Genomic DNA, 20,522 nt, shown 5'->3' on the forward strand with positions numbered 1-20,522 from the left:
CCCCCCCCATGCCTAGCTGAGCCACACAATCATCAGAGGCTTTTTTTTTTACTTTTAAAAGCATTTTTTCTACAACCTCTTCAGCCGAAAAAATGCTTTTAAAAGTAAAAAAAAAAAAGCCTCTGACGATTGCACGGCTCAGCTGGGATCATCAAAGGCTTTTAAAAGAAAGAAACCCTTTTTTAAAAAAAAAATGCCTCTGCCGATCAGGCAACTCAGCTTGGATCCTCAGAGGCATTTAAAAGAAAAAAAGTCTCTGCCGATCAGGCAACTCAGCTGGGATCATCAGAGCCTTTTGAAAGCATTTTTTTAACCTCTTCACCGAAGAGGTTGTAGAAAAAATGGTTTTAAAAGTTAAAAAAAAAATTGGCCACCCTCACCCAGTCACATTACCCCCTCCCCACCAAGCCACGCCCACAGAACCAGTAGTAACAAATTTTAGATTTCACCACTGTAAAATACGTCCTACCCCAAAAATAAGCCCTAGTGAAGGGGATGGGCGTGGCAAGCACAGGAGGCAGCCCGTCCCTTCCCCAGTCACCTCATGGCTGCTGGGCCCCTTAAACACGGCCTGCGGATCAGCTGATCCAGTGAGGGCCGGAAGTTCTGTCTCTCCGGGTGCCTGGAGATATTTCCAGCACACTTTTGCTAGCCCCAGCCATGCCCACAACGCCAGGCAATGTTGCAGCCGAGGGCCCCTCTGTTTCGCAGCTCACCTTGTGGCTATGGAGCAGGTGGCGACCACGGTTTGCGCTCCACCAGGCCTGAAGCTCTGGTATTGCTTTCTTTGCGTGCAGCCAAAAGCAAAAGCAGCAGAAGGCTTTTTTTCTGTCCCCCAAACTCCGCCAGAAATGAGTCTTTGTGAGACTTGTCATGCTGCCGCCGCCTCTTGGAGCAGGACTCTGCAAGGCTTGTTGTGCCATTACACGCATGAACGGCAGCACCATCAAGAGCTTCATTGTACCGGATGGCATTTTGCCACTCGAGGCGGCGCCGGTATGTCGAACCTTGAAACGATGCTGCTGTTCGTGTGTGCAATGGCACAACAAGCCTTAGAGAGTCCTACTCTAAGAGGCAGCGGCGGCAGTGCGACGAGTCTCACAAAAACTCATTTCTGGCATCTTCCATGACTTCACACGTGAAACCTGTTGCTCTTCATGCCGCGCCACCATCCAGCAACTGGGGCAACCAAAGGTGGGAATCTCCCTGGCATTCTTGGAGCTCACCCACCTCCCATCCATCCATCCATCTATCCCCCTTGCCTGCAAACTTCCACCCTGCTCCTGCCTCTTTGCTGGGCGACCCCCCACAGCCCCTGCACGTGTCGCCCTCCAGACTTGCTGCGCTCAAGGAATGGCCCAAACCCACCGCCCTTCCCCTCACCCCCACTCTTTTTCCTCCCAGGCATCACTTCGATGTGTGTCCAAAGCCTGTGCCTGCCTGCCTCCATTTTCCACAGCACTCACTTTGTTCCCTGCTAAACTTCCACCAACTCCATGCCTGCGTCCTCCTGGCCCTGCACCCAGCTCTCTGGGAACTCGCTCCCAAGGAAGCAGCTGCCCAGCACCTCTTGCCATGTGGTGCCTGCCCAGCAGACACCCCCCCCACCGAGCAGTATCCCATGATCACGACCTTTCGGTAGCACACGAATAGCATTGCCCAACAGCGGCTCCGACACCAACCGAGTGTGCAGGGAGCCCCAGGGGGGGAAGAAGGGTAGTAGTAGTAGCGGAGGAGAGGGGGGATAGTAGACGAAAGGCTGGGTACACAAGGCTGGTGAGCCGAGTGATAAAAAGAGCCCGCACGACTAGAGCCGGGGGTTGCTGCAACTACAAATGCCCAAGTGACCAAAACAGTGGCCTTAGAGCCACCGTTTCTGATTAGCCCAGGGCAGAGAGGCCCATGCACCTTGCGGACTTCTCACTTCGATTCATGAAAAGTGCTAGCGGCTAGAATGGAGAGCCACGTGGGTTTGAAACATACAACTGAGCATAAGCACACGCACAGGCCACGCCCGCCCACCCTTGTTTTGCTTCTCATTTCTGACAGAATTGGGGGGGGGAGAAAGAAAGACTTCTGCTGCTTCTACTTTTGGCTGCATGCAAGGAAAGCAGCAGCAGCAGTTTTTCTTTCTCTCTCCCAAACTCCGCCAGAAATGAGTCTTTGTGAGACTCACCGCGCCTCCTCCTCCGCTTCTTGGAGCAGGACTCTGCAAATCTTGTTGTGCCATTGCACACACGAAGGAGAGCACTGCCGTGAGGTTTGATATACTGGTGCAGCCGCGAGCAGCAGGACACAAGCTGTGCCAGTATGAGGAAGATTGAAGAGGTGCTGCTGTTCATGCATCCAACGGCACAACAAGCCTTGCAGAGCCCTGCTCCAAGAGGCAACGGTGGTGCGGTGAGTCTCACAAAGACTCATTTCTGGCGGAGTTTGGGGGAGAGAAAGAAAGACTTCTGCTGTTTCTGCTTTTGGCTGCATGCAATGAAAGCAACACCGGAGTTCCAGGCCAGGCAGAGTGCAGACCGTGGTTGCCGCCTGCTTTATAGCCACAAGGTGAGCTGCCTACATAAGAGCCTGTGCAGCCAGCTGCCCGCCCATTCTATCTGGTTGCTCACAGTGCCATGGCCACGAGGTGAGGCAGGATGGTGGTGGAACTGCCTCATGCGCCCTGCACAGGCTTTCCTCAGGGCCCCACAGCCAGACCATCCACATTCTGATACCTGCCTTGGTTCGTGGCGGCAGCACCAGCAGCCATGTGCAGCAGGAACCGACATGGCTGTCAGTCCAGTTCTGCTTGCTCCCGGCCACAATGGAGCAGGAGGCAAAGCAGTGTGTTGGTGCTGCAGCTGTGAGGTGAGGCAGGTGTCAGGCAGGATGGGGCCCTGAGGTAAGCCAGTGCAGAGCGTGTGGGACAGCTCCACCCACCCCCTGCCTCGTGGTTGCAGCACCACTCCATCACTCGGCCTCCTGCTGCATTGTGGCTGCAAGTAAGCAGAAATGGGTCAGCAGCCACATGAGGTCCTGCTGGATGGGGCTGCCGGAGTCACCACCATGAGGTGAGGCAGGTGTTGGGGCCTGGGTGGACTGGCTACGGACCCTTGAGGTAAACCATGTGAGGCACGTGGGGCAGACCCCCCTGCCTCCTGGCAGCACTGGTGCACCGCGCGGCCTTCTGCCCCATCACGAGCAAGCAGAGGAAGTGGGCCTCCCATACATTGGGGAAAAAAATAAGACACTACCTAAAAATAAGCCCTTCTGCTTATTTTGGCGCCCAAAAGAAAATAAGACCCAGTCTTATTTTTGGGGAAACACAGGTATATGTATATGTATATGTATATGTATATGTGTATATATATATATATATATATATATATATATATATATATATATATGTAGGTCTTTGGTTATTCGGGTCTTCTCCCACGTAAAATTGGAAGTGTCTTGGCGACATATATATATATATATATATATATATATAAAATAAAATTTATTGGTCATCCATTTTACCATAAGATACAGTGGCCACCCTTCATACTGTTAGCCACCCATCGTACCATTGGCCACCCAATCTTACCATAAGGCTTACAGTTACATCTTAGTTAAAACAAAAATGTTAAAATCAAATCTTAAAATATTTTCTATTCAAGAAGTATATCAGAATCCTGGAGAAAATCAGAAGATCTCTCATCAAGAAGAGAAACAGTGACAAAGCTATTTGAATACATCAAGGATCTATCAACAAGCTGCATTATGAATGATTCTGAAGTTGCTAAAAGGATGCAGAATACAGAACAGCATGTTACAAAGGTTACCAGTATTACAAATTTTCCTATCCATGGGGCTAACTCAAGAAACCTTCCAGCAGCCCACATCTACTTAGTAATGGAAAGCCTGTTTTGGAAAGCAACAGAGCTAAAATGCCAGTTGTACAAATAATAGGAAGCTCTGGGACTGCAGTAACCAATTTTATCAGTCTTGGATGAATGCCTATGTAAAGGATACAGTCAAGTGTACGGGGAAAAACACCAGCTATGCTCTTCCCTATTCTCCTTTAATCTGTATTCCATGGGAGTAGTACTATCCTCCTAAAGAAGAAAGTTCACCAAAGAAATAAAAGCACTCAAAACGTCAATAACGTCACAGTAAACATCTGGTATCTTTTAATAAGATCAGGTGATATAATTTAACATCTTCAAGTTCCATATATAGTTCCTCTTTCAAAAGCCATGGTGTGGTTTGGTATTATAAAGTTGGAGGAGAACTAGAAGATTGTTAAATCTAGCCTCTGTACTTCACACAAGATTTAGAATGCAGTATATAACCACAAAATGGCTATCCAGCCTCAGTGTACTTTAATCAACAAAAGAACTCACCTCTTCAAGGAATTCTATTCTATGTTTAAATAGCTCACATAGTTAAGAGGCTTCTCTATATACATTTAGCCAAAATATATTTCTCTGCTATTTCTACTCATTGGCACTAGATAACAGAGGGCAAAACATTTCAAATTAGTTCTATTCTACTTCCAGAAGTATTTTAAGTACAAATCACTTCTGGTGCAGTAGGTGCAGTAGGAGCAAAGTGTATCAGGACAAAAACAACTATTTCTAGAAAAATGATATGAGGAAACTAATACTATTTCAGTTCCAGAGTCATCCAACCCAGGAAATTCCTGCCACCAAGCATTATACAGCCCCCATCTACAAATGCACACAATTGCTAAGGAATATTTCTTGGCAGAAAAAAAAAGTGCAGTAAAGAAGATAGCCATTTTAAAACTTCTAGGTATTAAGGTCTGATCAAGCTTTCCCAATGAATGCCCCTAGTTATGCTCACATAAAAGATCTGGTCAGCATAGTCAGTTGTTATTATTTATCTATTTATTTGATTTTGATAGCTATCCATCTCAACAAATGATTCTGGGGAGCTACAGAAATCAAATAAGTAAATAAATTAATAATGGCACTAATTTGGCAATAATAATGGCAGAAAATTCTAATGGCAGTCCCAGTTATCTGGAGGGCACTGGATTAGATAGTGAAAACATTTTGAGAATCTCAGCTTTCATTTGAATATGCATTTGCCTTAGAGTGGCAGAGCAGGCTTCAAAGCCCAGTGGAAGGAGACTAAATTATGCAAAGAAATTCATAACTAGTTTATACAACTATTTCAGATTATGTATGTAAAGACCAAATATTTATTTAACACTTTGTAAAAGAAGAGAGTCAGTTTGGTGTAGTGGTCTAGTGATGGTGAACCCATGGCACGTGTGCCAGAGGTGGCACGCAGCGCCCTCTCTAATGGCATGCGACCCGTCACCCTAATTCAGCTCTGCTACGCATGCACAAGCCTCCCGCCGGCCAGCTGACCTTTGGGTCTCTGCAGTGCATGCGCAGGGGGCGTGCGATTGAGGCCGTACGCGCATGTGCAGGGGGCATATGTGGGGGTGGCCCGCGCATGCACGGGGGCAGGGCGCACGCATGGGCCCGTGCATGCACGGGGGCTGCGCACACATTGCATTTTGGGTGTTTGGGTGCACGTGCATGCATTCACGCATGCACGTGTGCGCTTTAAGCACTCGGTCCAGAAAAGGTTAGCCATCATTGGGTTAGGCCAACAGGCTAGAGAGTGGGACATAGTGAGTTCTAGTCCCATTTTAGGCATAAAGCCAGCTGGATGACCTTGGGCCAGTCACTTTCTCTCAGGAGGCAATGGCAAACTACTTTTGAAATCTTGCTAAAAATACTTGCAGAGACCTGTCTAGGTAGTCTCCAAGAATCTGACATAATTAAACGGAACAAAACAAACAAACAAACAAAGAATTAAAAATCAGGTTAGTATTAAATGTAAAAAGAGCCTGAAGCGTATAAGTAATAGGCATAGTTCCTGCTTGGGGCATATACATCTGATTGCTCATTTACCATCATTGGCATCCTTCAGTCTCAAGAGACTATGGTATTGTGCTCTGGAAAGAGGTCCTAAAATAGCATCAAGTGTGACTAAAAAGGCCAATTCGAGAGTGGCAATCCCTTCCACACTGAGGGCAGATACATTCGGTCCCCTGCCCAGCCCCCAGATTTCGCTGGTTCTGGGATTGCCTCTTTGCCTCAGCCTGCCTAACAAGTGTCTCTTTTTTCTCATTTACCATATATGGCAGTTTATTACTATACTTGCATTAACCAGTTATTCTGAATGACCACTGAACATAGAATAGAGAACAGGCCTCTGGTGCTCTTCTCAGTGTGAATTTTGTTTATAGCTCTTGAAAATCTATTTCACAAATCCATACTAGAAAAGGTAAGTTTTCTCTAAGTCAAGTTCAGCTTCTAGTGGACAAACCCATATAGTCATCTTGGCAACCATACAGAAATAATTTGTCACTGCATTCTTGACTTCTCAGTCTAGCCTACAGTTACAGATCTCCTGATATTTTCTTATAGAGATGTAAATCAGGTCTAACCTCAACTTTTGAGTTTAGGCAAGGTTGTTATTCCCCAAATATACCAAAACAAGACTCATATGACAATACACTCCTCTCCAGCATTCTCCATTAAAACCTACTGGGACATCAAAGAATCAAACCTGGTCTTTAACAAGAAAGTAAAAGCTAATTCATGTTAATGATACATAGATTTATGAAGAAATGACCTTGATCTTAGTTGAATGGAAAAACATCTTGCTGGCACAGATCCAGGCAGTTAAGCAATTCCAGTTGCTTGAAATATCTGTCTCTGATTTAAATACTATCCTTAGTTCAAAGTCCTGCATGGTCTCACTCTCTTAATCACTCTCATATATACCTCCCCCGCCCATGAGACCAATTCAATTGCAGAAGGAGGCTGGCATTGGTCAGCTTGAGGCACCAGATAGGAATCAGAAACCTGTCTTATCCTGTACTGGGGCTTATCTAACATTCTCCCACATACATCTCTGTTCCAACCTTGGTTTTGTTGCCTTAGCTTCACTCTCCTCCCCAATGGTCCAAATTAGTTTCCTTCAGGAGGACTCAGACACTTACTGAAAGATATTCAGTTTAACAGAACTGACCTCCTCCTTCTGGCTGCTCCCATTCTGCAGATGCCTTTGATGTGCTTACTGTTATCTTTCTTTTCTTAACTTTAAGTTCCAAATATTATAAATTACAACACTCTTCAATATTGTACACAATATCTGGGATATATTTACAGCAAGTACAATAGAGAACCAAAATACTAAGGAGGAGGAGCCTGTCTTAGCCTCACCCAGAAGAGCTAACAATCTTTGTCGAAATCAAAATGTAATTTATTAACATATTAGAAAGAAAGTTGGAGCAGGCTCTGCTATCCACGGGCTCATAAATATGTGGCAAAAAAGAGAGAGCAATAGTGAAAAAATATGACTACCGGGACGGAGGTGTGAGGTAGATTAATACAATGTTCTTGATACTTGAAATTTTATAGCTACTTTTCTGATTCAGTCCTGCTAGTTGATATCATATCTTGTCCTACACAGCTCAACTTTTGCCCCAAAAGTCCTTGCTCCCTACTTCCTGCTTCCTTAATTTTAATTTCTAATAACAGAAGCTGTTTCAACCCATCCATCATGCCTTTCTGTTCTTATTTAAAACGTCCAGGGTTTTCTGAGAAACGATACACTCTATACATGCTCAGAGACACTCTTATCTTCCTCCCTTCCCCCTACTCTTTTTCTTCCCACTCAGACTCACCCATTGATTGCGATCGCAGCTCCGACCAGACAGACCACCTTTTGCACTCCATGTCTCCTTTTGCCCATCCCCGACCCCAGCGGCGCCTCGAAAATGACGCAATTAAGCTGCGTCACCACCGCTGGAGTCACTCGTTTTTCTGCGACGCCCGCAGCCTGCGAACCAGTTGCTGTACTAGTCGCTCAAGGGCGATCTTTCCAGCCCTGCAGCGGAACGAAGACTCGGACACCAAGGATCCAGAGGGCTGCTAAGCTTGAGTCTCTGGAGAGCCGCCGCCTTTTTACCCTGCTGCACATCTCGACTTTAGATAGAAGGCGTGCTTCTAATGAACTCATGCCTCCCCAGAAATAGAAAGACAGCCCCCAGTTGCAAAGGCAGTTTGGAGTCGTTCGCATCTACTTGGGAAGTGTTGGGAAATGATTCACTCTTCTTTTAGAAAAAGGAAAAGAAACTCAAAAAATATTAAAAGAGCAGGAAAATTCCCCTAAAAGAAAATAAGCAGAAACTCAGGTAGAGTTTCAGCCCCCACCTTTGTCAATGGGCCATTAAGAAGCTGAAGCCACCCTATTTTCCACAACAAAGGAAGGACAAAATTACAGGGGACTGCAACATTCAAACAGGTATGGGACACAGAAAAAAGCAAACACCCAAAAAGGAAAAGAAATCAAGCCAAAGTAATTAGAATTTTAAACACATGAGAAAAGGAGATATTCACTAAAACACAGTAATAACAAACTGATTAATTTTTTTTTTAATTTGATTTATATGCCGCCCTTCTCCGAAGACTCAGGGCGGCTTACAATGTGCTCAGCAATAGCCTTCATCCTTTTGTATATTTTATACAAAGTCAGCTTATTGCCCCCACAACTGGGTCCTCAATTTACCTACCTTAGAAAGGATGGAAGGCTGAGTCAACCTTGAGCCTTGGCGAGATTCGAACCCTGCAGTAATTGCAGGCAGCTGGTCTTAATCAGTTTAATAACAGGGTGCCTTAAACCCCTGTACTACTTAGGGAACAACTACAAAGGGCTAGAAAAACAGAGATTGGACTATAAAACAATTACTTATTTGCCAGATCCAGGACGGAAGAACCCAATCACATAAAAGCAGGATTTAAACACCATAAAACAATCACACACATAAATCAAAGGATTCACATGCCAAATCAAAAGAATGTCAAAAGACTTTAAAGGGTCACATAGAAAAATCAAAAGACCTTTTAGGATATAAAAAAGGATTTTTCTTACAGCTCAAACAGGCTAGCCTCGGAATGCTGTGCTTGTATTTGTTTCTTGCCTGCCTTCCTATAAACAATAAACTAATTCTGCTCTCAAGCAGCTGACCTCCAATCATTTCGAAGTAATCTCCCAGCTGGGAGTTTTGAATTCAAGAAGGGAAAGCTCTGCCTTCCAACAATCCTTAAAGGGAAAGGCTTTTTTTTCTTCTAACAGAAGGAAGGAGGGGCATGGTGAAAAGTTCAGCAATAATAACATACCTGAAGCCTTTCGATCTCTTAGCGCTTCTGTCCTACGAAGGGCAAGCTGCTTAGGATCTTTCTGCGACTGGCACGTTGGACTATACTGTAGCTTTTCCCCCCAGTAGCATAATCAGGGATATATTTTGAGCAGAATAAACTTTTCCATGATTCCTTCCTAGCCAACCAAGTTCTTTGGCCTACTGCACGCCCTTCTTCCTTTGAAGATTTGATTCCAGTAGGATCATGTGTGAAAATATGGAAAATTGTATCTATGTTCAATTTTCTGTGATTTGACTACATTGATCCATAAACTAGTGACAAAGACAGGACTGCTAAGCTTCATTGGGTTTCGCTGCTTTATGAGGGTGCCAGGCAAATTCAGCTAATGCTGTTCTGTAGCAACTTTCAAGGCTTCCTGAAAGTAGTATTTATTGATTTACTACCCGTGCTTAACTACAGAACTATATGATGGGGCTTGATAAATCAACACTTACAGCTTGGGCCTCTCCTATTCTATCCCCTTCTCTCCCTCAGCATTGCCCCACAGAAGCCTCCCCTATCTTATCCCCTTTTCTCCCTCAGCCTTGCCCCACAGAAACCTCCCCTATCCTATCCCCTGGTTGCTGCTGCGAAAGTAAAACTTTTGCATTTGGAACAGATTTCTTTTGAGGTGGGGAGGGGGAGTAGAACTCCTTAGCATCAGAGGACTGTTCGGAAAGTGAAACAGTATTTGCTGTGAGCAAGGAGGAGACAGGAAGGAGCCTGGCTGTGGCTTAGCTCAAGTGTTCTGTATTAAAGCTGCTTCCTGCTGTGAAAGTAAAACTGAAACTCCTCTCCTCTGCTTGTGTTTTGCATTTGGAACAGATTTCTTTTGAGGTGGGGAGGGGGAGAACTCCTTAGCATCACAGTGTGTTAATAACAATATAGGAAATACTAATGCTCTGATGGTCATTTCGAAAAATCCTTTCTTAGTGAGCACCTAGAAGCCAAGAGGAACATACGTGGCAAATTTCAAGTTTGTAGGCTTCACAGTTCTGTAGATTTTGTGATTATGGCGTGAGTGGTTTTTTCTTAGATAGATAGATAGATAGATAGATAGATAGATAGATAGATAGATAGATAGATTGATTCATTCAATTTATATAGATGCCCATCTCAAGCCATGACTGGGACAGTCATAAAAACAATATAAAAATAAATAAAATAAAGCTGGTACATATCCTCATAGGTTCCCTTAATGTTATTTCTGACATTTTAAGAGATATACAAACACATAAAAATAGCTGCCATGGGAGGCTTGCCTATTCCCAGAATGGCAGTCATTAGGTGCAGCCTGTCACAACATCTTTTTCAGATAGTAACTTTTATTTGGTGCCTTCGTCATGTTGATTCCTGGAGACTATCTGGACTACGCCCTGCAGTATTCTTGACAAAGGCTTTTTGAAAATGGTTTGTCACTGCTTGTTTCCTAGGATTGAGAGAGAGTGATCTGCCCAAGGTCACCCAGCTGTTTTTTACCTAAGGGAGGGCTAGAACCACATCTCGGTTTCTAGCCTGAGATCTTAACTACTAAGTTATTAACCAAACTAACTCTGATTAGAGTAAAAAAAGAGATTATCTAACAACTTCAGCAAGAGAGATGGAATGCCATAATCTCAAATCAGTAAAGAAGAATATTTGTAGCTCAAGGTTGAAATGAGGGGTCTTTCTCTGAGCTTGGTTGTTTTCTTGCAGACGTCTCATTATTCAAACTAGGTAACATCATCAATGGTAGTTAGTGCTAGACTAACACTGATTTTACTTAGTTTGGATAATGAAATGTCTGCAAGAAAACAACCAAGCTCAGAGAGCACCAAAAACTTTTCAGAATCTCAAATGCCCTTTCATGTGTTTGTACCAGGGGTGCTATTCAGCTGGTTCAGGAGAACCGGTAGCAGAAATTTTGAGTAGTTCAGAGAACCAGCAAATACCACCTCTGGCTGGCCGCAGAGTGGGGTGGGAATGGAGATTTTGCAATATCCTTCCCCCAGGAGTGGGGAGGGAATGGGGATTTTGCAGTATCCTTCCCCTGCCACTTCCACCAAGCCATGCCCACAGAATCGGTAGTAAAAAAAATTGAATTCCACCACTGATTTGTACCCTTCAAACACTAGAGTACCTACTAGAAGGCATATGGACAAGCAAACTCGATTGTATCCAATGTATATAAAACTGACTACCTGGATCCTTACCAATCTGGTTGCAGGCGCGGTCACAGCATTGGTCGCCCTAGTGAATGATCTCTGGCGGGCCCGTGATGGGAGTTGTTCCTCCATCCTGGTCCTTCTTGACCTCTCAGCGGCTTTCAATACCATCGACCATGGTATCCTACTGCAGCGACTCAGGAGGTTGGGGATAGGAGGCACTGTTCTGCAGTGGTTCTCCTATCTCTCGGGCCGCTTGCAGTTTGTATCGGCAGGGGGTCAGAGATCCTCCCAGAGGCCCCTCACTTGTGGGGTGCCTCAGGGATCGGTTCTCTCCCCTCTGCTCTTCAATATCTATATGAAGCCGCTGGGTGAGATCATTCGTGGTTTTGGGGTGAGGTATCACCAATATGCGGATGATACCCAGCTTTATATCTCCACCCCGGATCACCCTAGGGATGCCCTTTCCGTGATATCCCGTTGCCTGGAGTCAGTGCGGGCTTAGATGGGTAGGAACAGACTCAGACTCAACCCATCCAAGACTGAGTGGCTGTGGATGCCGGCATCTCGGGATCTAGAGGTACCATCTTTAGTGATAGGAGGGGAGACTCTTACCCCCTCCGCTACAGTTCGCAATCTGGGTGTCGTCCTGGATTCTCTGCTGTCCATGGATGATCATCTGACGGCCGTAACCAGGGGGGCCTTCGCACAAGTACATCTTGTGCGCCAGTTGCGCCCTTTCCTAGACTGAGATGCCCTCGCCACGGTCACCCACGCTCTTGTTACTTCTCGGTTGGATTACTGCAATGCCCTCTACATGGGGCTGCCCTTGGGATGCATCCGGAGGTTCCAGCTGATCCAGAATGCGGCTGCGCGGGTAGTTACGGGAGTTCCTCGTTACTCCCATGCAACACCTCTCCTGCGCGAGCTGCACTGGCTGCCGGTTGCTCTCTGGGTCCGTTTCAAGGTGCTGGTACTTACCTATAAAGCCCTACATGGCTTAGGCCCGGGGTACTTGCAGGACCATCTTCTGCCTTCCTCCCACCGTCCCGTGCGCTCCCACAGAGCAGGCCTCCTATGGGTGCCATCAGTCAAACAATGTCGACTGGCGGCCCCCAGGGGGAGAGCATTCTCTGTCAGAGCACCGACCCTCTGGAATGATTTGCCCACCGAGCTCAGCATAGCCCCGGACCTCCTCTCCTTTCGCCGCGAACTGAAGACGTGGCTCTTCCATCAAATAATTTGATCTGCTAGGGGTTGCCCAAACTGTAATAATTTTAAATATGGTTTTTAAGGGGTTTTTAACTTATTTTGTTATTTTGTGATTTGTATTATTGATTGTTGTTGTAAGCCGCCCTGAGTCCTTCGGGAGAATGGCGGCATATAAATCGCAAAAATAAATAAAAAATAAATAAAAAATAAATAAATAAATAAATATACAAATAAACATACCATAAACCTCCCCCAATGCATCCTGGGGAAAGTATGTTGTACATACAAACAAAACCTATGCAAAATTCCAGGTAAAAACAAGCCATTTCCCACATACAATACATTGTGCAAGTGTGTGGCACATACTTCTTGTTAAAAATCTAACAGAAGCTGTAGGCATCTTTAATTGCTTGTACTTTCAACCACAAAGAATGGAGTTACCAGTTTTAAAAAAAGCCAGGAGTAAGGACTCTTTTCTACAGAAGCCCTGCATAAATACATTCATTCACCATTTTCAAGATAGACTCAGGATAGAGTTCAGCATAGGATAAAGAATAAACTTCAGGATAGATATTGTAAAACCAACTGGTCTTTTGCCGTTGCTAGGTTTTTTATATTAAACATACAGATTACAGTGCTGCAGTATTGACAATACCCATAATATTCAGGATGAAAAACCAAAATTGCTTTCCTTCTTCATGTTTTTCTCATAATTATTTATTAGAATAATACTGTTAGCTATAAATAGTTGATTTTTATAGTCCAGAACTGTACTTCATAAATTATACTAACAGGAAATAATCAAATTAATATTGTATTCTTTGTTACAGTTGTATTAAATTACTGCTTTAAAGCAACTGGCCCTTATTTAACATTATTTGGGTCACTTGGTTTTTTTAAAACTAACTTGTTGTTTAACAGACAAGAACATAAAATGGTGGGAGGATGTAATTAATCCCTCCCTGTAATAAAAGTCCAACAGGGCAATTTCTAAATTTCTGCTTCTGAAGTAAAAAATTCCACAGTTCTTTTCATCTTTTGGATCATGAGTTTTATAAAGTTGAAGATGAAATGGTACATCTGTAAGATTATCTGCTCAAAGCAACTTTATCAGGTGAGACAAGTTTGAGAGTCACTGGAGGAGGAATCAGAACTAGACCAGAGAAAATTGCAGGGGATGATGGGCACTGGGGCACTTCAGCATTACAGTGAGGAGAGTTTTCAGTTCAAATTCTGATACCCATAAGGAGCAGGGTCAGCCTCTCATTCAAATAGTGACATGGATATTGCCTCTTCATTACCAGATTGCAAAATATCCGCATTATGGTATTTTCTACAAAAATGATTAAATGGTTGACAGAATTTTTCCATGCCAGGCTGCCACTCTGGAGCTATCACCATCCTCTTCTGAATAATACAAGATGTTCCGCTACAAACCAGAAAAAAAAAGTGTACTAGAGACCAAGAGTGTTCCAGTTCTGTCGAAACTTTTTAACCTACTTATATTCCTGTTCAAGTACAATATTCTCTATTTGATAAATGAGCATGATCTATTTTTCATACACAGAAATTGCAACCCAGAGGAACTGATTGACTAGAATGTCACAGTAAACAAGCAATGCTCACTACAGATGACACATCTGGAAATACTAGAGACTAGCAGAATACCACTAAGATGGAAATACATGTACATGAACAGGAAAAGATGGGAGAAGTCTTGCTCCGTATTTTTAAGTAGCTGTTATTTGCCCCTCCCAGCCCCACTCATTAATTTCAGTTCATTCTACAGCATTCTGAACCTGCCAAGTACCAATCAGATGAGAATATTTTATGTTAGAAACGTTTACTCCTTTGGATGTTGCTTGAAGAATAATGCCATTGGGTCAGTCCTTTCTGAGGCAAATGGATCCATCGAAATACCCAGAGAAAGCATGGGTGACTTAAGGATCTCAGAGGTAACACAAGGGTTTTGCCTTGATTATTCCTGCCATGTCCTTTTTGCTATTCCTTTTTTTTCTTCTAAAACAAAGTTATTTTTTTAAAAAAGCTGTTCGTTTCTCATGGTAATACTTTGCAAATCTTCTAGTTTTACCCAAGTTGAGAAAGATGAGATCTACTGTAGTGATTTCAATAAAGTCTAATGCAGCCCTGCTAAGGTTATTTAAAAAGCTATTCTTCCTCCTTCTCCCCAGGAATCTTGTTAGTCAGACGACTATTACAACAGTTCTGTAGGGAACAAACATAGGGCTCACACTGCAAGCTGCTACCTCTCATATCCCAAACCCTGCCATTAAAGACCACTGTTTGCTTGTTTTTAGTCCACTTCCAGGCACTTCGTCTCCCAGACAGTCCATCAAGAAGCAGCAAAACAGTCCCCTTTGTTCCCATAAGGCTCTTAGTTCACCACCAGCACATTCTCCTGCATCGGGCTTCTGTGAGTGAAACAAGACAGCTATTAAACTCTGTTTTCCTCCCAGTGAAGAACACAAGATGCATCCAGTTGCCCAGCATTATTTGCACTCCAGGGTTCTAAGGTGAACCACTGCATGGCTGGAAGAGTTTTTCAATGCTGGATTTGTTGGAATTAGCACAGTGCTTTGCGATCCAAATTACCCAGTTCTAAATTGATAGGAACAAAGGCAAGCACAGTACCTATTTTACAGACCCTACCGTTCACAGCAGCAGAAAATAGAACACGAAGAGCTGTTTTCCTTGCGGAACATGCCAGATTCGGGGCTGTCTTTGCATTCAGCTATGTAGGTATGGAGCTGAGTGACAGATGCTTCCCCCTCACACTGATGCTGAAAAGAGAAAAAAGTTATTGTCACTGGGGTGGCTAAGATGTGGTCTTGCGAGTTAGTGCAGATAAGAAACAAATCAATGGATACTAGCTCTATCTTTATTGTAAGATCTGAAAGTATATCCTCTTCCCCTCACTTTTACTGTTCAAGAAACATGGGGAGATCCCTTCTGAGATATTTGCCATGCCTTCATTTATTCTGCCAGGCTCAAATGCATCTTATCTGACTGTTGCCTAGTCAGCAGCTCTTCCTCTTGTCTCTCAAAATCATCCCCACATACCATGATAGGCTGTTAGTCTTCATAGGCATCATCTTAATAACAGTCTCTGCAGTTAGGGCATTTCTGGAACTATAGGTATTCATACCATTCCTCTTGTTAAGGTAGTAAAGTTAGAAAAGGAATAAAATGTATCTGCTGTGGTTTACATATTTGTGATAAAGAAGCCTACAAGATGCCATTGTAGAATTCAGAGCAAAGCTGCTTAATTCCATCTTGTATATAGGACTAGCAAGGTGCGCAATGGCTCAGCAGTTAAAGACTGTCTGCTTGTCAGCTGGAAAGCTGATAGCCCAGGTTTGAGACCCAAGCGTCGTACATGGGGTGAGCTCCCGTTACTTGCCACAACTCCTGCCCGCCTAGCAATTTAAAAGCATGAAAATATGAGTAGATAAATAGGTACCACTTCGGTAGGAAGGTATTCTGTGCACCCTGGTATATAGTCATGCTGGCCACATGACCATGGAAATGAGAACACCGGCTCCCTTGGCTAGGAAATGAAGATGAGCACCGCCCCCTAGAGTTGGATATGACTGGACTTGGAAAACCTTTACCTTTTCCTTTATATAGGACTTGCAACTTCTAACAAGACTAACCTTGATGGTCTCATAGGACCCAGTGATAAGTGCAATGAAGAGGCTGAGGACCATATAGATGAAAAGGCTGATGAAGGTGTACAGATACAATTGACTGAAAAGCCACACCAAGTAGCTGCTCTGCTGCATGCTGGCAAATGTCACAAACATGTCATCCCCATTGATGAGAGAGAACAGACACTCAGACACCATTGAAAGAGAGCGGAACTGAAAACAAAATAGACAAAGATCTATAAAAGACACTCAAAATCTGGACACCATAATCCAGCAAAAGCAAAACAAGCATATAAAAGGGGTGCCTGCAATTGTGATATGTCACAGAGTAACATCTGCCAGCAAAAACTTCCTCCTCTCTCTACTCCTGTGAAGCTCCCACAACTGCTCTGGGAAATGCATTGGGATGGAAGGGAGAGAGACCCATCTGTAGCTCAAAGGCTTCAGAAACTTTGATCCCTTTGTAGCTTCTGTCTTCAAAATAAAAGCAATTACATCCTCTTCTAAGGAACATACATGTCATTGCTTGATTTAAATTACAACAGCACTTTAATCAATGATTTACTTCTGCCTCTTCTGTTCATGCTTGGCATTTCCTCCTACCTTGACGTGATAGGGACCCAGGACTATCCATCCACAGAAGCAGTAGCCCAGGTAGATTACTGCCACACAGCAACAGAAGCGGATGACATTGGGAAAAGCAACCCTCATAGTAACAATGAGAATCTAGAAGACATGAAGAAAAGGCAGTCTGAGATTAAGCTCTGGAATTTTTAATCAAGCCAGATGTGACCCAAACTGAGGCTGTAACAGCCCTGGAAACACAGCTGAGGCAGGATTTGATCCTAGGAGCATATTTTAAACTTTGAGGAGCCCAACATTAATTTTTAAAAAAGGAACTCCGGGATTTTCTTGTTATGAGCCACAGTGGCGCAGTGATTAGAGTGCAATACTGCAGACTACTTCTGCTGATCACCGGCTGCCAGATTTGGCAGATCAAATCTCACCAAGCTCAAGGTTGACTCAACCTTCCATCCTTCGAGGTCGGTAAAATGAGGACCCAGATTGTTGGGGGTAATATGTTGACTCTGTAAACCGCTTAGAGAGGGCTGTAAAGCACTGTGAAGCAGTATATAAATCTAAGTGCTATTGCTATGTTCTTTGCTGGCTCTTTCTTTTGCCACTACTAACCTGGGGGATGCACTGGAAAAAAGAAAAAATGTGTTCCACTTACATTGTATTTTTGAAAGAAACTCAGGTAGCGCATGACCCCAACCCAGACCAAGAGTGTGGAGGTACCCAGAAGGATGCCACAGACATCATAGTCAGCAAAGTTCTGCAAGCAAAGAACACCTTATGCAGAGATACTCTATGAGTAGGGATCGGAGCAGGCTGTTCACAGCTCTGGGTTATAGATCCAAATCTGAGATGTTCCAAGCACTGAAGGCCATAACCTGCTTACCTTGGACTCTATCCCAATTTTCATTATTGTGCCAGACACTGTAAGGATGTCGCTCACCACTAGCAAAATGTACCAGCCATTAAGAAATTCCATGCGATCAGAGAGACAGATATTTTGGCTGTAGCGTTGCTGAAAGTACCGGCTGAACTCCTGTATGAAGAAAATAACTATTATGAACAAGTAGCATATCCTCTAACACAAAATCTGCCAGCCTGTGACCCTGCCTTTCTGCACTGCTCTATCTCCTTCCCCTATATCAAGGCAAGAGGGCAAGATGAATACAATTAAGTTTAGAAGATTATTAGCTTAGTTTCAAAGACTTGGGACTTGCCAAATTATTCATCTCCCCTAAACCAGGGCCAGAAGAGAGACTGATTCATTATTTGAACAATTTTCTTTCAAACATCACTATGTTTCTTATGCTAGTCACTCAGTAACACCTAGCAAAAAAATGGTCAACCAAAAATAGTCCTAGAAAAAGTTAAAGAAGACAGTGAAAACTCAATGTTTCAGTTTCACTGGAAGTGTTCCAACACTGATTTGGATTTATAAGAAATGTCTGAACCTGAAATAGTTCAAATTCAAAATACTTTGCACATTTCTACTGCATTATAAAAGCAGCTGACTTAATTCTTCTATTACCGGTATGTTCTTCTACATCTATTTGAACATTTGCAAACTCTGGGCATTACATAATTCAGCTGCTATAGCAAGAAAACCTGCTGTCAGGCGTGCCTCCGTTCAGAACCCAAGAAAGAAACCCACCAACTTCATGTTTTGTAGAGAAGAGGTACTTTTACTGAGTTTGAAATGATAGCAACAAAAGAAAAGCAAGATCTGAACCAAAAGTTACATATTGAAAGTTTCCCCAAATCCCTCCTCACAAGGACTCAGGTTGAATGTCCAATCCCCATCCCATATGGTGTCATGTGGGGCACATCTTCAGATGTTTTTGTCCATCTGGTATTCCGGGATGGTTGACCTTGACTGGGTATAAACAACTCCATTCAGGGTTTCCGGTTCCGGTCATCGTGCTAGCAAGATGGATTTGGAGTTAGCTCCTGTCACGATCTTGCCAACTTCCTAGCCTGGGCGGCTTTGTTTTGCCGGTGGCGGCCCCGGAGAAGCGGCCGCAAGCAGAGAGGAGCTAGGAGCGTGTTAGGAGTGGCAATCCGGCACGCGAAAGCGAATCTCTCCTGTCCCAGGCTGAGAAGGCAGCGCCAGTAATGGCGGCTCCGTAGCGATGACTGCCCATATTGGAAGGGAAACCTGATCGCGACGGACAAGGCGCCCTACACCTTCAATTAAATAAGAGCTAATGGAGATGGTGTTTTGACTCTTCTGAGAGCCCCACTGGATATGCTGAGGTGGTGAGATCTATGAAAAGTGCCCTGTGTGTGGTTGGAGCAAAGACGGGATAGCGGCTACGTGTGTCCCACTCCTTACTTGTGGAGCCGACTTTGAACTGTGCTGGCTGAATGGAACATTTGAAAAGGATCGAGTTGTGAGCTGTATCTGGTGGAGGGTGTGATTGATTTTGGGTTGATCTCCTGCTCCTTTCTTATATTTTCTATAGAGGATTTGGGAGGACCTGTGACTGAACAAACAGCTATACTTTTGCTAGAAATCTATTACCCTTTCCTTACCCCCTTTTCCTCTCAACGTGTTTATTAAAGAGTGTGTGTGCAGAATAGCGCTATACCCCCATCTAGTGGAGATCTTTATTATAACCTGTGTATAGCAACTCCAGGAAGAGAAGAATTCTGCCGAGTAATATTTTTTGGATTTTTTTTTCTTTCTCCTTACTTTTCTTTCCTCTCTGAACTATGTATTGAATACTACCCCTACTACCGATTAGACTGCTCACCTGATTAATTCAAATCTTGTCTACCCTTGATTACCCCCTTTTTTTGGAATTGATCGGATAAAATCTTTTCAATCAAAATGTCAACGGCAACATCAGTGGTAACCACAAAAACTGGGAAAAAAGTCTTGACATTCCCTATGGTCGCTGCTACGGCCACCACGGCTACACCCACCTCATCGCCTTCGTCTGCCAGGTCACTGGATGATATGGTTGCTGCAGGGAAACCACCATCGTTATCAAGCTTACAGAACATGCTGCAGGCAATGTACGAAGTGATGACCAAAAATCAAGAAGTTATTTCTAAAAATTTAGAGGACTTAACATCAGATATTAAAGGGGAGCTGGGAGCCGTTAGAAATGATATCAAAATGTTGAATGAGAGCTTGGAAGGTGTTCAGGGGGTGTTGACGCAACAGGAGAGTAAAATACAAGACATTGAAAGGAGGATGGGACGATGTGAGGAAAGGCAAGATGGAGAGGAAAGGGAACAAATAGCGGTGAACAGGGTTCTCGAAGAGGAAATTATTTTTCTGGAAATGGAACGATCATCTTTCTATCTGAGGATTCAAAACGTGGTGGAAGAAAGGGGGGAGCCGTTAAGAGATATAGTAGCAGAAATATTGGCTGGGACTTTGGAGATCACAAAGGAAGAGGTTTTGAGGGATATAGACGATGTGTTTTGGGTTCACACGAGTTATGCCAGGAGACAGAAACTTCTGACTGAGGTTCATATCAGACTATCTAAGAAAGCCCTTAGGGAAGATGTGATTGCGAAGGCCAGAGATAAAACAGTAACTTATAAGGACAAACAATTGATATTCTTAAGGCAACTCCCTAGGCGGGTTCGGGAAATACGGCGCAATTATCACTTTTTAACGGCCCAACTGAGAAAGCATAAAATATTATATAGGTGCCTACTCCCGGAAGGGTTATTATTTACTTGGG

At 43.9% G+C, this 20,522-nt stretch overlaps 2 protein-coding genes across 19 annotated transcripts in view; both read right to left on the bottom strand.

Moving 5' to 3' along the window:
- PNPLA6 (patatin like domain 6, lysophospholipase) overlaps positions 1–9,090 on the bottom strand; it is a 142,445-nt gene extending 133,355 nt beyond the window's left edge. For 15 of the 18 annotated variants that reach the window (XR_015732800.1, XR_015732799.1, XR_004594812.3 and 12 more), the window contains exon 1: positions 7,709–7,790. Coding sequence is in view for 8 of the 18 variants with exons in the window: in XM_034437816.3 (XP_034293707.1) it covers positions 7,709–7,776 (68 nt within the window). In the remaining 10 variants the exon portion in view is untranslated. Of the gene's footprint in view, positions 1–7,708; positions 7,791–8,955 lie in introns of those variants that run through there. The other 3 variants (XM_087888516.1, XM_087888518.1, XM_060683426.2) reach the window with 1 other exon arrangement.
- Positions 9,091–13,153: 4,063 nt separating this feature from the next.
- MCOLN1 (mucolipin TRP cation channel 1) overlaps positions 13,154–20,522 on the bottom strand; it is a 37,502-nt gene continuing 30,133 nt past the window's right edge. The window contains exons 10-15 of the mRNA XM_034437827.3: positions 17,711–17,860; positions 17,483–17,584; positions 16,852–16,974; positions 16,255–16,461; positions 15,251–15,381; positions 13,154–15,012 (exon numbers count right to left, since the gene is read on the bottom strand). Of these exons, the coding sequence (XP_034293718.2) occupies positions 14,976–15,012; positions 15,251–15,381; positions 16,255–16,461; positions 16,852–16,974; positions 17,483–17,584; positions 17,711–17,860 (750 nt within the window). The 3' untranslated portion in view covers positions 13,154–14,975. The remainder of the gene's footprint in view (positions 15,013–15,250; positions 15,382–16,254; positions 16,462–16,851; positions 16,975–17,482; positions 17,585–17,710; positions 17,861–20,522) is intronic.

Source organism: Pantherophis guttatus, chromosome 2 (assembly GCF_059756535.1).
Source record: "Pantherophis guttatus breed Tessera chromosome 2, ASM5975653v1, whole genome shotgun sequence".
NCBI lineage: Eukaryota > Metazoa > Chordata > Lepidosauria > Squamata > Colubridae > Pantherophis > Pantherophis guttatus.